The 21,028-nt window shown below is 47.1% G+C and overlaps 1 protein-coding gene across 1 annotated transcript in view; it reads right to left on the bottom strand.

The window, feature by feature from the left end:
• Window positions 1–21,028, bottom strand: part of NSMAF (neutral sphingomyelinase activation associated factor) — a 624,890-nt gene that overhangs the window by 116,262 nt on the left and 487,600 nt on the right. The window contains exons 21-23 of the mRNA XM_085605566.1: window positions 19,700–19,863; window positions 7,740–7,848; window positions 6,075–6,133 (exon numbers count right to left, since the gene is read on the bottom strand). Of these exons, the coding sequence (XP_085461692.1) occupies window positions 6,075–6,133; window positions 7,740–7,848; window positions 19,700–19,863 (332 nt within the window). The remainder of the gene's footprint in view (window positions 1–6,074; window positions 6,134–7,739; window positions 7,849–19,699; window positions 19,864–21,028) is intronic.

Below are 21,028 nucleotides of genomic sequence, written 5' to 3'. Positions count from 1 at the left end.
GAATACCCCCAGATGGTCGTATCCGGCTCCCCAGGACTTGGGTCTGCTATTTTATAGGTAGTGCCCCCTTCGGCCTGATCTAGTGGGCAAGGATGTAGGCTGCAGCAGCACGTCACAGGTCAGGGAAGGTAAAGGGAGGCGCCGCAATATCCACCACTCCAATAAAGTGCTGCCAGGTCTAGGGGTCCTCCCAGGCAGCCCCATTTCTACGTGCATCTTCCCCACCCACCGGCACTCCAAGACCAGGTATTTCAGCAGCGTGGCAAAGGCCCGTACATTTAAAGTCCCCAGGGCCTGCACAAATGAGGGGGGAGGGTGCTGAGCCTGCACCAAAGCTCCGCTGCCCGGGGGTGCCGCTTATGTCACTGCAGCCCCACCAGGGGCCCATCGGCAAGCACTCCTGTTCCAAGCGAATGGTCCAGGAGACAAGTCGGTCCACTCCATGGGTAGGCCTCTGCCCACCGCCATACAGTGGAAGCAAAAGTGCAGTCCACGCCTTTCTCCACAGCCGCCCAAGACTCCTCTGACAGTGTCACAGCTCCACTATTGCCCAAGGAGCAGTGTGCTGCTAAGTGGAAGGGCTGATGCTTGTTGCAGTAGGCATAATTGAGCTGGACAATGGGCTTAAGCGTGGAGTTTTGCTAGGGAACGCCCGCCACTGGAATTCTTTTTTTATAAAGCCTGGGGGGTGAATCTAACCTCTGATACCTCCTATAATAGAATGTTCCTGGAAGGAGAGTGGCTTGCGCAGCCAAGATGGCGGATGCTCCCTAGTGAAGCTCCAAGCTTAACCCCTTTGTCCGGCTCAGCATCTGAGGAAGGGCATGACTTACATGGAAGAGATGGACCCGACGGATGGTGGTTAGACTCAATGTTCACTTAGAAAGGTTAGGCCATCTTCAGGAGAACTTCCAATATGGTCCCAGAACAGGACTTCAACATATCCAGCTGGGAAACCAAGTGCAGGCAGATTCCGGCGGTCAGGAAATGATCTAAGGATGAGCCTCCTCTTCATATCAATTGAATGGAGCTCTTTTGGTGATGCTTTGTGGTAAAGTGCATGCTAGGGAACCAGTTCAAGTCCCGAATTCTCATAAGAATGCACAATATACCAGCAGTCAGAATCATCAAACAGCTGGAATAGAAGAAGTCAAGAAACTTTGGGGAGCTACTGTGCAAATGTTGCCATTTTTGCTTGGACCTTCCAACTATCCAGTCAATCAAAATACCCCCCGGCTTAGGTTATAAATAGGGTGAACTTAGAATAGTACATCCCGACGAAGGTAGCACCTGCATACTAAACTCACGCCTGTTCAAATGCATTTGGGGAGATGGAACCCATTTCATTGGCTGGTTCCAATGTTCTTCCATTAGCAACTAGCCCCTGAAAAGGCAACAGTAGATGCCTTTGTGCAGGATTGGTCAGACTGTCCATTTAAGCCTGCCTTCTATTTGTTATGATCCTGACATTTGCTATGATTCTAAACAAGGAATCAAAATGCAGACGTGATCTTGGCAACGTCACTCTCAAGTCTCAAGCTTGGTTTCCAGTTTTTTTCTGATCCATCTTCAAGTATTATAAGGGATTATGATGGGTTATCTCTGAAAGCCTCATCCTCTGGTGAGGGACTGGCTTGTTTAGCTCATGTTCTGGTGGATTGCTAGGGACAATGAAAAAAGACCTGGTAATTTCAAACAGTGCTATTTTCTTCTTTGAACAGTCTTGAGCCTCTGAAACTAACAATATGCACAGATTATTCTGGCATATCTGGGCACTTGGTCCGATTGGTGTCTGGAGAAGGATTTTGATCCCTTGGGAACTGGTGTGAGGCAAATGGTCAAGTAGCTCTCATTCCTGTGGGATAGGGTTAATCTGGAAAGTCACATGCAGTGCCCTTCTGGTGAAGTCCCCTTGGTGTGCACAATCCTGGCCGAGACCTCACCTTTGTTTCCTCCTCTCTACCATTATGATAGGCTTTAGGATTTGAACCCCCAAAGCCATTTAAAACTATTTAAAATACGGTTTCAATCTTTCTCAGTGAAAAATACCTCTAATTTCTTTATGTTTTAATGTATGGTTTGGGGGGGGGGGGAAGAGTTAGAAACTGGCACATGAATATGATGTGTAAAATCATCTGAAATCTGACTTCATTGTTACCATGGCAATTTGTTTTAAAAGGAATTTGTAACTGTCTGGAAAACTCTAAAATACGTTTAGAGTACTTTAATTGTTTTTATAATGCAATCAGTCTTTATTCGATTTAAAAAGCAATCATAAAAGACACAAACATAGTACATAAAAACATACATTTCAATAAATACATTAAAATACCTTTTAAAAAAACATTAAACACTTCAATGGACTGACATGTAGTAATAAAAACATTTTGGAATTAAAATTGTCCCTGGCACAGCTGATGAAAGGGAAAACCCAAACACAGAATTCATTAAAGGCCATCAAGGGTACGCTTAATTGATTTTCTCCGCAATGCCCATGCCCAGCCCAAATATTTTGCCAATGCGACAGAAACTATTGTCAAAGAGCTAGTGCGCAAAATACGTAATGCTACAGCGCAGCTCCTTGTGCCGAGAGATTTACACATTGGGGAAAGCCAAACGCGCCTTGGAATGGTAAATGCCGGGCAGGCAAACAGAAAGTGGGGAGCTGTTTCAATCGCAGCCCCGCATGCAGGGCACTGCAATTCCGAATTCCTGGCCCACCTTCCAGTCAAGAATCTAAGAGGCAAAGAGCCAGCTCTAAACTGGAAGTAGAGTTTCCTGTCGCCCACATTAGTCACCAGATCCCAATATTGTTCAAGGCTGGGGGAGTCTTTGAACTCCAGAAAATTCACGGACATCCCTGATGCTCTGCTCAATACCCGGGAATCAATTCTTTCCCAGTATGCTATTTTGAGAGAACTTTTTGATGGAAACTGGGCAGTAGCTGGATCAGTCCACATCCCTTCCATACCCATGTCTTTTAAGGACGCATGTAAGTTCTTCAGCCACTCGATTTTATGAAAGACATCAGATTTTATAATGTCCATGAGGCCATTGGCATAATGGGAAAGTTCAGGAGTAGTCCAAAGCCTCCGCCAGTATAAAACCGGACGAAGCCTTGCGATATCCTTAATGGACCTCCTGCCCAGGTCATACCTAAGTGGGATCAGAGGGGTGCTCTGAGGAAGACCAGCTATACTACGAAGGAATTTGTGCTCCACACTTGTCAAAGTCGCTAGCTGATCAAAACCCCAGAGCTCCGCCCCATAGAGGACAGAGTTTAGGGCCTTCGCTTCATAAACTTGCAAAACCGGGCTTATTGGTTTCGTGAATGACCTGCTAAATTCCCTGCTCAGGGCACCAGTTAACTGTTTAAATCGCAGGGAGGCCATTTCAAGATGCCGGCGCCAATTATTACTACTTCAAATTTGCAATCCAAGATACGTAAAATTGGTTACCAATTCTAAAGGTTGCCCATTCATGAACACTCTTTTCCCTTGGAAACTGCTATGAGGGTTAAAGGCCATAAATTTCGTTTTTGCCACATTAACCTCTAGACCATGGTCAAGGCAAAACTCAAACAGGCGAAGGGCTTTTTGCAGACCATTAGATGTTCTGGATACGATAAGCGTATCATCTGCGAACAATAATATGGGGATGGAAACACCAGCCAACCTTGGAGCGTCGGTATTAACAGAGAGCATGAGATCAACTATCCCATTGATATAAAGAGAGAAGAGCGTGGGTGCCATAGTACAACCTTGTCGCACACCACGCTCAACCGGGAACTCAGATGTGTCCTCTCCTGCCCCACCCCACTGGATCCTAGCATAGTTAGTCTCATGCAAACGCATCACCATTGTCAAAGTTTCTTTGGGGAGACCTAGCCTCTCAAGGACTGCCCACAACCGGTGGCGGGGAACAAGATCAAAGGCAGCCCTTAAGTCAACAAAAGCTACGTAAAGACTGCCCTTCCCCAATGTCACCACCTTCCAAAGGAGCTGGACAAAGTAAAAGACTTGGTCCACCGTACTGGTTAGTTTCCGAAAACCAGCTTGGAAGGGTGACAGAATGTTATTATCACCGATCCATTCTTGTATTTGGTTCAGGACCATCCTCCCTACCACCTTCTGAATGGAATCGATGAGGCTAATTGGCCTATAGTTTCCCGGAAGCGTCCTATCACCCTTCTTAAATACAGGTATGATAACTGCCCCCCTCCATGATTTTGGGACTGGCGCACCTGCAGCCACAGCATTAGCCAATAGGGTTATGTACTTGCTCCAGTTATCTTTGTTGTGGAGAAAAACGTCTGAAGGAACCCTGTCCTGGCCAGGAGCGCGTCCACTAGTAACTGAGCGTAGGGCCCTATTAGCATCTTGGATGCAAAAGGGACCTTGAGAGAAAAAAACATAATTTGGCACCCATGCAAAATTAAACGAGATATTGCAAGCATATTGAGGTTTGAAATATTGGACCCACTCTACCTGTGAGACATAGTTAGAGGGACTATCAGGCCGCCCACCACTGCCCCACTTAAGAATGTTCCAAAATAACCGGGAATCTCGGGTATGACAAGCACTTTTTAAATCAAGCCAACGTTGCTCGTCCCAGTTTTTTTTGGCCATTCTTACAGCTTTTTTATATGCTAGTCTGGCGAAGCGGATACACTCCTGTCCTCCATTAGACAGAGCTTTCACCAGGTTGGTCCTAGATTCTCTGCAAGCACCGTCATACCATCTATTTTTCTTAGTTGGAGCCTTATTCTTGTTCCTCAAGGGCTTCATAAAATAGGAACCTATTTCAGCAAACAACTTGTCATGACATGCAGCGACTTCAATATTGCCGGGATCATGGATTAGCATACCCTCAAGCTCAACAATAGAATCAACTAATTTAATATCTATATCGGCGATGGCCAGGATGTTATGCTCGAGCTCCCCCCACTTGAGTCTACGCATATTATTTGTTAAAGTTACCTCAGACAGGCACGGAACCATCTCACCGGCTATTAGGCGATTACTAGACCACCATCGGTGAGTTACACAGATGGGGTTATGGTCACTCTCAACTCTAACCTCAACAACCATATCTAGAACTGATTGCCATAATTGCAAGCTACATAAAACATAATCAATCCTGCTAGAATGCCGACCATTGTCAAATGTCTTCGCCCCTTGTTTGTCACCTGGCGTCCTCCCATTCAAGGCCCTCAGACCATACTCAAAGCAGAGAGCATTAGCCTGGACAATAGTCTCAGTCCACCTTTTAATTGGACTGAGATCAAGCACAGGTTTAATTGTTTTTATGTGTACATATCAATACAGATGAGTACTGGCCTTTGATTGATTTTTCCTATATGTTTACCAGCTTTAACATGAAAATACTGACCATGCTGGTAAAATACTGGAGTATTACAACACTGCTTGTCAAGTATGCAGCAAAAGCTAAGTTGATGAGTTCTGATTAAGGACTTCAGATCGAAGGAGCTCTATGTGTGTCTGCCTGGAAGTTAATATGACCAGTTCAACTGTTTGGCTCAGTGAAAACAAATAGGTGTTTTTTGGGGGACAGGACTAGTAGAGTATTGGAATTCAGCTGGTACGCTTGGCCAATAGTATATTTGTAGTCTGTTCCAAGAATGTTCAAGATATCAGTTTTTGAAAAAACATTACTACATCCGATAGTCTAGAAATATAGGCAGAAAAGCACCATCCTTACCTAGATATTCTTAACAGAATTGTAGCTTTCCATTGCAATTGCTAGAAAATGTGACTTTCGGATTAAGAAGCTGCATCCCATTATGGAGAGACTAACTGCCCAATGAGGAATGGCCCTGTTGTCGCTCACTAACAACATATGACATATTACACTGTCGACGTGTGTAAGCTTTGGATGAAGTACTTCTCTGTACACCAAGAATGAATTCAAAGCATTAATTTAAATACACACACTAATTCTACATTTTGATTTAACTCACATAACATTTGCACTCATCAGAAAATAGTTCACCAATGGAAAAATGAGCTTTTAAAATACAAGAATGACAATTAGCAAATGCTACTCAGACATACCTTGAGATGTTGTGAAAATTGAAGTGCCGTTGTTCGACACGGCAATACCCGTAACTGCCCTGTACATAATGCAAAATAGTATTAAATATGAGCATAAGTGTTTGTAGTTGAAACTATTAAGTATAAACTAAGATACACATAATTTGTCAATGTATTTTACTTCACATAAGTAGTTTGCGGTTAACTAATATTTCTAAACGTAAACATGTTTGCAAGCTCGTAGCTTTCAAAGTATTAGTTAGTAAAAGGAAGATGTGTATATCAACTATCAAGTATAATTATAAAAATTTATAAAACTCATTACATTCTTCTCTCCATTCATTCCAACTGAACTAACAACAATAAGAGCTAACCAACTTCAATCGTTATACAGATACCAGTTAGCTTGGTTTCAAATATTTTTACATTTTCAACAACTCCATACCATATTATGCTATCTTTATTAACATCAGAAATGTATTAGTCACAAAGGCGTTTTAATCGCCACTCTCTAAAGAAGGTGGCTGACAACGCAACTCTTCTTAGCAACAAGACAAGCAAACAAAAGTTGTGAAAAGCTTACACCGGTGTTTATTTATATAGCAGTAAAACCACCACTAATGAAAAGGTCATCAACGACTAGGAAGACTGTTATTGTTTTCAGAAAGAAGCAGGCTTTCTTGAGAAAAATCATTCTAGGATTTTTTTTCCCATTATGGCTAAAAATCAGTCTCCTTGGGTGGCTCTCTTGAATCTGTGGCTCACCAGTAAAGCCTTTCCAGGCTGACCTCAGTTCGCCTACAGAAAAATTACCTACAAACACCTTGCCGTAAAGATTCCCGGGAAGGATATATGACATTACCATTGATATCCAAATTATGCTGCGGAGTTCTCTACATTGCTAGGAAAATATTTTTTCCTGGTGGAGAAAGCCCTTCCTGTACACTCCCACCATATCTGTGCAGGATTCATTCACCTTCCCACCATGGAAAAGGCCTTACGCCAGCCCAGTACTGGAGTAAAAAAATCTTACAGTTTACAGACTGGAAAGGGGACTACAAGGGGTTTGTGAACGGTCTGTGGGATCTGCAATTTTAACGGTGACCACACCTAGAAACACCTAAGAATGCCCGTATTTCACTTCCACTGAGTGGCATTTCCACATGTAGAGAACTTGTGACAGAGATCTACATACACGCAAATGGACTCATGGCTGCCTGAATTGACCTTCGTGAATAGAGCTACTCATTTTCTCCAATTGATTGCTGTACTGATTTGAGCAAGTACTAGAGCGATGAAGAGCAGGGAATTGTACATAGTAGATGTGCTTCAGAGACAGTGTCCAGTCCGTCACTGGTGTCACAATCTACGTATCACAGCGTGAGGTATTGAACTATTATCTAGAATTATTGGATGCCACCCCATTTGATTGGGCCACAGCTCTTACTTCAATGCGATGGAGAAAATCCACGTACTTAACATACTTTATTGCTCTTAGAATTTGGGGCTAATGTAAATTTAAACAAACAATTGTAATTTTTTTCTAGTCCTCCTTGGGAAAGCAGGATCGTTCGGCTCCCCCAGTTTGAGAAGTCCAGAGCACTCAGGTGACACTCTCTTGGTTTTCATAAATCTCACACAAATATTACAAAAAAAGTCTCCAGTGTTCGCATACTGAAAACTTACTCTTTGTGAATCTGAAGTTGGTCCACAATCTCTAGTTTGCTGATGTTGCTCCATGCAAGTGTTTTACTTTCTTCTGTAAGATCTTCAAATGATTCCTCACTAGGAGAAACTGCAAGCACAACAGACCAAAAAGAAAACTAGTAAATGGATACTAATCAGTAACCAAATAGGACAAGCATTAACAAACAAGGTTGAGATTGATAAACAAAAGCAGAAAATAGGGTTTAATTCTGGTTCTTTTACATATTATAAGATTTTATGTGTTGAGTCTGAAGAAGATATGACATCATTGATTAAATCACACAGACCTACACAACAAACTACGTGCCAAGAGTGTAAGCTGTGTAAAAAAGCTGCACTGTTGCTTTACTGGTTATAACAGGTATTTGTGGAAGGGGACACTTTACTGCTGTTATCAGGGCTGCAGCTGATCTGCCTGGGAGCGAATCTAATTTCTACCTCTGCTCCGTGTGTTGAAGCCTCCGCTGCTAGTTCACTGATTGTAGCTGGTCTGCACTGAAGGGAAACTTGCAATGGTACTATCAGTGCTGCATCTGTTTTGGGCAAAGGGGAAGCTTGCACTTCAAAAGCCTCTGCTGGTCTAGTTAAGAGCCAGTCTGTGAAGGAAGCCTGCAACTGCTATTTGCATTGCGGTTGTGCTAATGAAGACAGAATCTATAAATGCTGTGTGTTCCACTTCTACACCATCTGCTGTTCCAGATAAGTGTCAGTGTGTGAGGGAAGCTTGCAGTGCTAGATTTGTTGCAGCTCGATGAGACAACATCTTTACGTTCCATCTGTGAATTGTGTACAGCTTACAATGCTGGCTCACTCGGAGCTATTGGTGCGCAACAAAGGTTTGCTCTGCTACCGCCAGTGCTGTACCTGTTCTATGGGTGAAGGACGCCTGCACGTCTATGTCCTTTACTGTTCCAGTTAAGTGTGTGCCTATGTGAGAAACTTGCACTGTTGTTTCTTCCAGTGATATATTTTATCTGCATAGGAAGGAAGCTTCCATTGCATCTGCCTCTGTTATGTCCAACAGAAACAACACAGACACCATTGGAGATTCTTGCATTGCTTCTGCCCACTTTGTGTCTTTCTGACAATTCTTCTACTGTTAATGCACTAGCACCTTGAGGGAAGCATGGAGAGTGCTGCCAATTTGGTAACTATTATTAAAGCTTTAGAAATAAGCTTGCATGCCGATGGCGATGCTGGCTGATCCTTGATTGTGATTTCATTCAGCTGTTTGAGTAAAATGTGTGGTACTGCCCAAAGTCACTACGTGTTATTTTTTCTGAATGCGGAAAGACAAATAGGAAGTACTGAAATCACAGCGAGAGGATATCCTGGTTACTCAATGCTGTTAGTTAATCAGCCCAACACCACACACATCTCTCCAATACACACAGGGCAAGGAAGGGTGAGGATGACTTTCCTCACTCCAAAAGGCAAAGAGGGAGGCAGATCGGGTGTTCAGGAATTCCAAGGTTTGCTCTACTCTGAGGGGAGCAGAAAAGTTTAGGGGATGAGGGTGGGGGAAAGGAACACAGAAGCATGGAACAGGTTTTTTGTAGGAGATCCATTAAAGACCGACTATACTATGCGGAGGAATGAATAAACAGTGACAGGACACGCTTTCCATGTATGTTCACTAGTAATACATGTTGGATACCCAGTAAAGAGTTTTTATGGTCAGGCTTGACAGCACAGCTGTTTCCAGACAGTTATGTGAAGAACACTAGAGAGGGGCTTTGATTCAGTCCACATGTTGGGAGCCAGGGGTACATGTTTTGATTAGGCAAAGGTTGTGCGCTTCCACAAAAAAAGTACTTGCCCTCCACACAGCTGGGATCATTTTCTTTATCCAGTTGCCTGAGCTTGAACTTTTAAGGGCACACACATGACATTGTAAAGCTAATAATGTGTCTTGGAAAACTAGAAAATGGATGGTGTTTCTCTCTGGCAGCAGCAGAGATGGGAGTTAGGCAGCCACTTACCTACATGGATATTTAGGTCTGGCTTGAAAGTGTCACCTGACCTTTCAACCTTAACTAACATTATTATACAGTTCTTTGCTTCCACACAAATACATATCCATTCCCATGCTATTTACTACTAATGCTTAAGATTACTATAAATATTCCTTTAAAGTTAGACCTATTGCATTGCCAATGCTTGTTGCTACATTTGAACAACAGAAGGTCTGGGAGCGCCGGTCAAACCAGGAGCAAACCCAGATGATGTAGCATGCCACCAGTGATGTTTGAGGGCTTGTGCTCCTAAAAAGGAGCCACTTTTGATAACCAGGATGGAGTAGTTTCTTTTCTGTAACTCCAGTTCTGTAGTAGGGGTATCTCTGTTATAGTCATAATCTAGTGAATAGTCCCGCCCATGTGCGTGGACCCCGGAGCAATAAAAAATAATCTCTGAAAGGTGACAAATCATGCAGACCTGCATACACCTTTAAGAGAGAATTTAATTTAAAGACAGATAATGCAGCCTATACCCACAGGCTACACTGTCCAGTACTTCAACTAGAATTCCACCAACATCCACAAACAGCACTGCCTGTCTAGTTTTTCTCCACATAGGAAAAAACCCTGCCTCTACCAGCAACAGCCTCTGGAATGATAGAGAGGAAGGAGTGGACAGACAAGCCCCATAGGCTGCCATTATGTGGCTTAGGACAGGATACTGTGCCTTTAAGAAAACTTTCCAGATTTCCAGAACTTTCCCCAGTATCCCAGAATGCCCAGCAGGTCCCATTTACTTTCAGTTCTTTTTGAAGGCGTAGCACGCCAGACCTGTAGCATTCTACACATGAATAAGTATCTCTCCACCGGGGAGGAGGGCGGGCGCTTATGACTATAACAGAGATACCCCTACTACAGAACTGGAGTTACAGAAAAGAAACTACTCCTTCTGTAGTAGGGGATCTCTGTGTATAGTCATAATCTAGTGAATAGAATGGCAAGCCCATCCCCACACAACAAAAGCGGTGGAGAACACACAAGACACTACCACTATAGTGCGAACAAATTTCGCAGCGAAGCCTGCCCAACCTGAGCATCTGCCCTGGCATCCGTGTCCAGACAGTAATGCGCAGCAAAAGTATGGACCGACTTCCAAGTGGCCGCCTTGCAGATTTCCGCAATCGGAACATTACGCAGCAAAGCCGTCGTGGCAGCTTTGCCCCTGGTGGAATGAGCCTTAGGTTTACCCCCTAAGGTATTATTAGCCTTTTGAAACACAATTGTATGCAGGACACAATCCACCGAGAAATGGACTGCTTAGAGGTCGCAAGACCAGTCCTGACTGAGCCATAATTAACAAACAATTGATCAGACCTACGAGTATCCTTGGTTTTATCCAGATAAAATTTCAACACCCTCCGAACATCCAGGGAATGGAGAGACCTTTCCGCTGGCGAGGATGGATTCTGAAAGAATGTAGGTAAAGTTATGGTCTGGTTGACATGAAAATCAGAGATAACCTTAGGAAGAAATTTAGGGTGAGTACGCATCACAACCTTAGCAGCATGAAATACAGTATAAGGTTCTTGAAAACATAATGCCTGAAGTTCACTCACCCTGCGGGCCGATGTAATGGCCACTAGGAACGCCGCCTTCCAGGATAGGTGCTGCAATGAAGCCTTGTGAATGGGTTCAAAAGGCTCCTTCATCAGTCTGGACAGCACCACATTCAAGTCCCAGGAAGGCGAGGGAAGTCTGACGGGAGGAAACACTTTCTTCAAGCCTTCCAAAAAATCCTTGACCACAGGGATCTGAAAGAAGGAAGTCTGTGAAGGGCATTTCCTGTAAGCGGTCAAAGCAGCCAGATGAACCTTAATGGAATGGAAATTAAGGCCAGACTGCGCCAGATGTAAAAGGTATGGAAGGATGACATCTTCCTTACATGTCGTCGGATCAAAGTTCTTGGACTTACACCAGATACAGAACCTCTTCCACTTGTAAGCATAGGATGTCCTAGTGGAAGGTCGTTTAGACTCCTTCAGTATGTCCATACAATCGTCTGGTAGATTCAGATGGCCATATTGCACTATTTCAGGAGCCATGCCGCCAAACTCAAAGACGAGAGGTTGGGGTGCACCATCCGCCCCCCGAACTTCGTGAGAAGGTCCGGCCTGCACGGCAACCGCATGTGAGGAAGGAGAGACCGGTGAAGAAGGTCCGTGAACCACCACTGCCTGGGCTACTCCGGGGCGATCAGGATCATCCGCGCCCTGGACTGGGACAGCTTGATGAGCACCGCCGGAATCAGGGGAATGGGTGGAAAAGCGTACAGAAAGCTGTTCGACCAATCGATCCATAGCGCATTCCCCAGCGTCCCCCGCTGGTAGTACCTGGATGCGAAGTCTCGGCATTTGCTGTTTTCGGCGGTGGCGAACAGATCTACGTCTGGAGTCCCCCACCTTGCGAAGACTTCTCCTAGTACTTCGTCGTTTATGACCCATTCGTGGTTTTCCTGAATCAGCCTGCTCAAGGCGTCCGCCTGAGCATTCTGCACCCCTGGCAGATGCGTGGCCGTAATCGTCAGTAATCGGGCCAGCAGCCAGCGCCAGATCGCCTGCGCCTCCTGCGACAGAGTGCGCGATCTCGACCCCCCCTGCTTGTTGAGGTAATACATTGTGGTTGTATTGTCCGTCTGTATCAGCAGCGAGTTGGTCTGGAAGGACGGAAGGAAGGCCTTCAGTGCCAGGAAGACAGATCTGTGTTCCAGGAAATTGATGTGGTACGTCGATTCCAGAGGAGACCACTTTCCTTGAATCTGCAAGTCCCCGGAATGCGCTCCCCAGCCCTGGAGAGAAGCATCCGTCACTACACTCGTCGTGGGAATGTCCTTGTGGAAGGGAACCCCCTTGAGGAGGTTTTCCACCGAACACCACCACTTCAGAGACTGAAGAGCATGCAGCGACAGTCGTATCTTGTCGTCCCAAGACCCTGTCCTCTGATCCCACTGATCCTCCAAGCACTCCTGCAGAGGTCTCGTGTAGCCGTGCGTGAAGCGTGAGGAAGATACAGGAGGCCATCGATCCCAGTAGAGACGACACCTTCCTCACTGTCGTCGATGGAGCAGTCCTGAGGTCCTGAGCCTTCCGAAGGAGTGATAACCGTCTCTCCTCCGAAGGAGACACGCTTGCTGACCGCGTATCGATGGAGGCCCCCAGGTACTGTATGCACTGGACCGGAGTCGTGACCGATTTGGACATGTTGACGTGTAACCCCAGCTTGTGCAGGAGAGCGCACGTCCATCGGAAGTGATCTTGTGCTTCCGAGAAGGATGAAGCCTTGATCAGCCAATCGTCCAGATACGGGTAGACAAACACCTTGTTCCTCCGCAGGTGTGCCGCCACCACCGCCATGCACTTCGAGAAGGTCCTGGGAGCAGACTTTAGCCCGAATGGCAGTACTGTGTATTGATAGTGATTGGCGCAGACTTGGAATCGCAGGAACTTCCTGTGCTTCCTCGCTATGGGCACATGGAAGTACGCATCCTGTAGATCTATGGCACAGAGCCAGTCTCCCCGTTGCAGCCGAGGGTAAATTTGGTGCATGCAAAACTTCTCTCTGCGAATCCATTTGTTTGCCTGTCGCAAATCCAGAATGGGCCTGAACTCGTTCTTGTCCTTCTTGCGAACGAGGAAGAAGCGAGAGTACAGACCTCTTCCCCTTTGAGACAGAGGTACCTCTTCTACCGCCTTTTTTCTCAACAAGATGTCTGCCTCCGCCTGGAGCTCTCTCAGCTGGAATCGAGAGCTGACCGGCGGAATCGCTGGAGGCGGGCTGATAAACCGAAGACTGTATCCATTGCAAACAATATTCAGCACCCACTTGTCCTGAGTAATTTTTCTCCACTCTGCCGGAAAAAATTGAATGCTTCCCCCCACTGGAGTGGGTAACGGTTGAGGGGGAAGTAGCCGCTCAGGGCCGAGACCCGGCCGGGCCCTTGGTAGTGGTAGTAGCCTGCTGGCCTCCTCTACCCCTCTGGCGCTTCTGGAAGGGCTTGCGGAACTGCTGCTGTTGTTGCTGCTGCTGTCCCGAACCCTGTCCACGCCCTCTGCCCGAAGACCCGAACCGCCTCTGGAACAGGCGCTTCTTCTTTTCGGTCTTCTCCAACCAAACGGCCGTCAGGGTTTCCGCCTCCGCCTTCATGCGGGCCATCTCATCGTCCGCATGTTTCCCGAACAGGGTTTCCCCCAAGAAGGGCAGGTTGGCCACTCTCTGCTGCGCCTCTGGCTTGAGGGACGTCAGGCGCAGCCACGAATGCCGCCTCTGGTGAACGCCATGACAGTAGGCGTGGGCGGCCAGCAATGATACATCCGCCGCTGCGCCGATCACCCGATTAGAAACCAGCATGCCTTCGCGCACTGTCTCCAAGAAGTCCTCCTTCTTGTCCCGGGGCAGCAGGTCCGCATACTGCTGCAGGGACTCCCACAGGGCCCGGTCGTACCGGCCCAACAAAGCCCCTGCACTCGCCGCCTTCATGGCGGTGGTGGCGGTCCCACACACCTTCCTGCCCGCAGAGTCCAGCCAGCGGCTTTCCTTGTCAGGCGGGACCGTCGATGACGGGGCGGTCGCATGCTGTTTTCTTGCCGCCGTCACGATGACCGAATCCGGCTTCGGGTCCACTCTCAAAAAGGAAGGATCCGACTCCGGGGCCCTATACTTTTTCATGAGCCTGGAGGGAGCGGCCTTCGTCGTCGCGGGAGTGAGGAACAGCTCCAACGCGGGTTCCACCAGTCCTGGTACAAGAGGCAGTAGAGGGCGAGACAGATGTTTCTTATGAAGCGTCTCGAATATCACGGACGTCGTGGGTGTTGGAACCGTCACCGTGATACCCAACTTTGCAGCCCCTCGCAACAGCACCTCTTGGAAAGAGACCAAGTCGTCCACCGGAGACACCCTAGTCCCCGGGGAGTCCGACAACGTCGGGGAAAAGTCTCTGATCGAGGAGCGCGTGTGCGACCTGGACCTGTACCTCCTACGGCGTCGTCCTGAGTCCGACGATGACCGTCCACGGCTCCGTGACCTTCTCCTGTGAGAGCGGGAGCGCGACCTCTTCGGCTTCGGCCTGTCCGCCGGTCTAGCCGGTCCCGGCGACCGCGGGCGTCGTGGCTTCGGGGTCCCCTGCGGCGGAGTCGGGTACCTTGGAAGGGAAACCGACCGCGGGGGAACCGGCGGCGGTCCCACTGGAGTGCGTGGCAGCGGTGGGGGCGGCGGAGGCAGTGTCCGCGGCTGTGGAGGCGGTGGTGGCGGTGGAGGGGGAGGGGGCGGTGGTGGAGGTGGAGGAGGCGGCGTTGGTGGAGGTGGTGGAGGAGGAGTCGGCGGAGGTGGGAGAGGAGGCGGCGACGGAGGCATCCGAGGCGGCGTATACACCACTGAGTACACAGATTCCGGTGACTCTCTCTTCCTCGACGTCGATCTTCTCCTCGACGGCGACCTGTGCCTCGACGGCGACCTGTGCCTCGACGTCGACCTTCGCCTCGACGTCGACCTTCGCCTCGACGTCGACCTGTGCCTCGACGGCGACCTGTGCCTCGACGGCGATCTCCTCGACCTTGAGCGTCTCGACGTCGATCTCCCCTTCAGCGGCGACGTCGACCGTCTCCTCTTCATCGACGGTGAACGGCGATCCCTCGACGGCGAACGCCGACGCCGGGTCCGATCTCGACGCCGACCGCTGGATGGCGCCGAAGACGGCGTCGTCGCCGACGACGCCGATGTAGTCGACGGCGGCCTATTCAGGTCCCTCGACGGCGATCGTCGACGCCGCTTCTCCCCAGAGCCCTGGGGAGACGGCGAAAAGACGGTGGTCATCCTCCTCGACGTCGCCAACGCCCTCGACGTGGACGGGGAGTGGGAGCGCTTACTGGTCTACCTGCCCCTGGGGAGCCCCCCAGAGGCCTCAGTATGGGCCAAATCAGCCCCTCCAGACCCACCTGGTGCCTTCAGTCTTCTCTCCTCCAGAACTTGAAGCCTGATTTTCATTCTGTCCCTCAGGGTCCTGGCCGAGAACGAGTGGCAGATGGTACAGCTTTCAGGCACGTGGGACTGGGGAAGGCAACCTATACACACCTCGTGTGGATCAGTTTTAGCCTTCTTTCGACCACATTCCGGGCACTTGTCGAACAAGCCAGGCATGTTGACAGTACCAGCTACTGAGCACTTGAAAAAGTGACAAAAATTGACAAAATCTCCAAAAAAAAACCTTGAAAAGAGGAGAGCTCAATGCTCCAGGGTCCTGCTAGCAGGAGCCGGAAAAAAGAACTGAAAGTAAATGGGACCTGCTGGGCATTCTGGGATACTGGGGAAAGTTCTGGAAATCTGGAAAGTTTTCTTAAAGGCACAGTATCCTGTCCTAAGCCACATAATGGCAGCCTATGGGGCTTGTCTGTCCACTCCTTACTCTCTATCATTCCAGAGGCTTTTGCTGGTAGAGGCAGGGTTTTTTCCTATGTGGAGAAAAACTAGACAGGCAGTGCTGTTTGTGGATGTTGGTGGAATTCTAGTTGAAGTACTGGACAGTGTAGCCTGTGGGTATAGGCTGCATTATCTGTCTTTAAATTAAATTCTCTCTTAAAGGTGTATGCAGGTCTGCATGATTTGTCACCTTTCAGAGATTATTTTTTATTGCTCCGGGGTCCACGCACATGGGCGGGACTATTCACTAGATTATGACTATACACAGAGATCCCCTACTACAGAAGGGTACAGTCCCATTGACTGGTGTCCTGCCTTTGCTATGGAACAGTGAGCTTGTTTAGTTTGACCCTTCCAATGGCTCCTTTGGCCAGCAAAGGCAGCAAAAAACAGATGGTGCTCTTTCAGCAGTTCTGTGGATGGTGGCAAGTTAGGCAGCGTTTCCAGAAGTGGAAGGGCATAAACCCATTTGTGTCAGGTTGTGCTTAATCCATCCAGCAATGGGATGGGTGTGTTGTGTTAAGGACCTATTAAATAGGTTCAGAGGCTGTGGTAGCCGGAGGGGTGGGGAACTGGACAATACGCTTGGTGTGGGTTCTATGTCCTCTTTGAGATTTGCGACGCCAGCCATGAAAGGACTGGGAAGCATGCTGGACTAGGGGGTAAGAGTGGTATTGCAGATGCCCATGGGAGGCCCGGCCATGGCTGCTGAGAGTGAGAGGACTGTTGCTGATCCCGGGAAGCCAAGGAAAGTCTCAGGGGTCTAGCAGTGACCCCGTTCTCCTTGACGGGTCAGCCGCGTTGTCGAAGAGGTGGGAGCCGTCAAAGGGCATGTCTATCAAAGAGGATTGGGCATCCACTGAAAATCCGGTGCACCTCAACCAAGCACGGCGGAGTGCCATTGTAGTGACCATAGTGAGTCAGTGGTGTCCATTTCACATTGATCGTGAACTTCCCTGCATCCTGGCCATCAACTAATGGCTGGTTCAGAATGGCTCAGCCTTCTTCAGGAAGCACGGGCTGCAGTTGCACAACAGAATCCAACAAGGCATAAGTTTATCAGTCCAATAGACATGCAGCATTCACTGACCGCAATGCCAAGCTGATGGAAGAGAAGATCCACTTTCCAAAGGAATCCAGCCTCTTGGATTCCCTATCTGGAGGGCTAGTAGGGAAATTGTTTACTTTGGCTGTTGAAGCATGCACCAACAGGCACTCAGGAAAGAAATGATGGGAAAGGAAGACTGGGCCTCCTGGGCCATGACAATGCGGGCAGGCAATCATTCTGTGCATTGGAGCCCCAGTGCAGGGTTTGGCCCAGGCCCCCAGGAGAACATCAGTGAGGGCCTCATTAAAGAGAAGCAGGGGCTCTGCAGAACTTTCCCCCAGTTGAAGCACCTCTTCAAGACATTGGTCGTGACCTCGATGGAGGGTAGCTGTAGGTTAAAGACCTCTGCTACCCAGCGCATCACTACCGTTAAAGATGCACCTTCCTCCGCGGCCGGACCCAAGGAAGAGTCCAGGCCATCGGCATCTAACAGCTCCGCGTACGAGTCGTCCTCCAGGAAGCCATAACCCTCTTCATCATCCCCTCCTTCTGGAAAAGAAGGGCTATCTAGGGGTGGCAGGTCCAGGAGCTGACATGGAGGGGCAGATGTTGATATCGAGTGGACGTCTTCTTGGAGATGGAGACGAGAACTGGTTCCTCTTCAGTCAGCGCCGATGGTACCAGAGAATGAGTCCGGTGGACTGGGACCGTGAAGGGTTGTGGCACCAGTTTCAGAGTCAGTGTGGATCCGTGATGGATCCAGAGGGCCTGGCTCGTGTCGAGGGCATACCTGCCAACAGTAATCCAGTAGGGCCCCCTCTCGCCTCTGTGGGTCCAAAAGGTGTGCCAGTGAGCCGTTGGTCATATGATAGGAGTGCATGGAATTGTACAACTCCTAGATTTGGGCAGGTGTTGCTTCAGCTCTGGGGAACTTAGGAAAGCAAGGAGCGGACCAAGCCACTGGCTCCACTTTTGGAGTGCAGGAGCGTGGCCTAGAAGCATGGGTGTTTCTAGGAAAAGTCGAAGAACGTTTCAACTTTTTCTTCTAGTGCTTCTTGAACTTAGCCGACTTTGAGGACGCTGACTTGGAATGTGATGACAATAGTCTGAAAGGTTAGCAGGATCAGCTCCGAGAACGAGCCCGCAATTTCCCACGGCAGGCACAAAGCTTTCTGCTGCTGCTCCGCTAGGAGCTTCATTGCACGCTTGCAAATCGCCTTCAGATGCAAGGACTTGCAGTTGGGGCAGGCGTCATGGCCCAACCCCATATTTTACAAAGACAAAGGAACCCAAATAGCGGTCGGGGACATTGGGTACGAAATGTTTTAAGGAACAATGGTCCCTAACGGAGAAGATTTTGTGAAAGAAATGTATATAAAAATGCAATGATATCTATTTTTGGCTGTCCAACTGGACATAATCATTACATGTAAAAAATGAACGAAGACAAGTGGAGACATATCATAAGAGCAGAAAGGAGCTCAGGCAAAACAAAAGCTGTGTCCGGACAAATTGCAAAAATTAGGCCAACAAAGACTACATTAGAGCATCCTAGCACATATTAATACAAAGTATACGATTATATCAGAGTGCAAGAAGTCGATGACGTTTTGAGTGGACCTGAGAAGAAGCCTTAGGCAGAGCTGAGAATGATCTGCACTGAAGGCAAAGTGAGGGATGGCAATTTGAGTCAGCCCGGACCAAGGGGAGCCTATAGCCAAATCATAGTGGCTAAGGACATCTGCAAAGACATATGGAACCATCAAAACACTGTAGCATTTAGAGAATGTGCACTTCCGCTGACACACCTAAAATTCCTGCCTTTTAGGGAACCTATATGACATTTCATTTTGCCTACTAGGTCCTTCCGTTAACCCTCCACTCATATTGTCAGCAGATGTTTGCTATGATTCTGGAACCTTTGCAGCCATCATCCTACTAAATTTAATTTGAAAGTTGTTGAAATTTTTAAGTGTGATATGACTCTACACCTACACCCTCCTAACAGATACAGTAGCAATAGAACTATCTATACCAGCCACTTCCTCACAACACAGTATAGATTAAAACAGTTTCATGTCGGTCTGCTGTACTCAAAGGTTCGATCTTTACTCTCCATGCCCAAATTGTGATGTACAGTGCTCTACTGCCTTCAAAGTCAGGCTTTAATTTTATTAAATAACCAAAACAAAATAAAAATAATAAACAAGTAGAAACTTCAATGTCCGTAGATCCAGTAAGACAGTCTCAGTGATCTTACAAAAAAGTATTATAATGGGATGATTAGGAAACTATCACAATGGAAAACACAATCCTGCACTACCAGAAAATGTGATTGGATGTTAAATAAAACAGCGGAGCCATTTAACAAAGGCTAGGCCTGCATTATGCAAAGTAAGTACACTCTAATATTCCATACAAGAGACACGTTTATCTGCAAATAACCGGATATGATGTACACTCACCAGGATAGTCAATGAAGGATGCACTTTGGCTAGATGACCGAGAGATACTCCTCCATTTGTGTGTTATCCTTTGAGGATGAGGTTTTGTAAAAAGCTGTTTTGGTGTCTGTCCAAATTCCAGAATTTGTGTAAGCATTGCTATTTCATGATCGGGATCCTCTATACTTTTAAGAAAAAAAATAAACATTTTTAGAAAATGGTGCATTTTCAATCTACTTAAAACTATATTCTATATATTCACACTGCAACAATGAGAATGTTTAACGAAACATGCTAGGCAATATTATGCAGGCACCTTTGAGACAAAGAACATTATGGATACTCCCAAAACTGGGGAGACAGTGGGCCTCAAAGAATCCCCATTAGGAATACGGGTATTAACCATAAAAAATAGGTTTATCTTGTACAGGCCGCATAACTGGGATATGAACGCGTTCTAGGATTCCTCTGAGGGTGCCCAATAAAAGTGGGTGTTTAAATAAGAGACATTCACAAAAGCATACAATGCACCTAAAAGAGATTGAAAGACTAACTCCAGCCTAAGCATTTTTGGTCTCTTTTGCAGTGGTCGATATATGAATGTTAGAGATATCGTGGGGTTGATTTGTGGATCCCCCAGATCAATGGTCTGTGTAGAAATGCCTTAATACATTATGCTGGGACAAACAGCCAGATATTCAACTAGATGATTGTTAATACCGCATACAATTTATTTTTTAATATTTGGTATAGTGCAAACCTAGCTTCAAGGGGCAGTGCTGCCTGTGCTTTACAGAGAACATTTTTATTACAACAGGAGTGTCTCAAACATGAGCTATGGAACAGTGTGGCATCCATTTGGGAATGGAATAGAGAAACCAGAGGTTATAAGAAAGTGGGTGGAACATAAAACCGGGGAAGGACTAGGCAAAACATTGTAAAGTTGTTTTTTATATGACAAATACTGTACTCATATTACATGGACATACACAGAAGAATAAAGCAATTTGCATTGAATCGCATGGTTCTCAAGACTCTTGAGTGAAATTTCCAAAGTCAAGTGGCTAAGGTCCCTTTGCATAGGTTACCAAAAGAGGGCTGAAGATCAAATTCATAAGTGAACCGAGTAGACTAGATGGGCCTGGCCCTCTTCTCTTTGTACCCTGCCTCTGCTTTAACCTCCCCTGTCACCCACAATGCAATCATAGATCCTGATAAGTTTTTGAAGTGGAAGTATTTTCATGAATGCGGGATGAGAATATGTATAAGTAATTAAAAGTATTAACAATTTATAATTTTTTAAACCACAGGTATTTATTTTAAGCAATGATTTCACTGTAAATGGAAATA

Source organism: Triturus cristatus, chromosome 5_1, assembly GCF_964204655.1.
Source record: "Triturus cristatus chromosome 5_1, aTriCri1.1, whole genome shotgun sequence".
In the NCBI taxonomy this organism is placed as follows: domain Eukaryota; kingdom Metazoa; phylum Chordata; class Amphibia; order Caudata; family Salamandridae; genus Triturus; species Triturus cristatus.
This window is presented reverse-complemented; position numbering and strand designations above follow the sequence as displayed.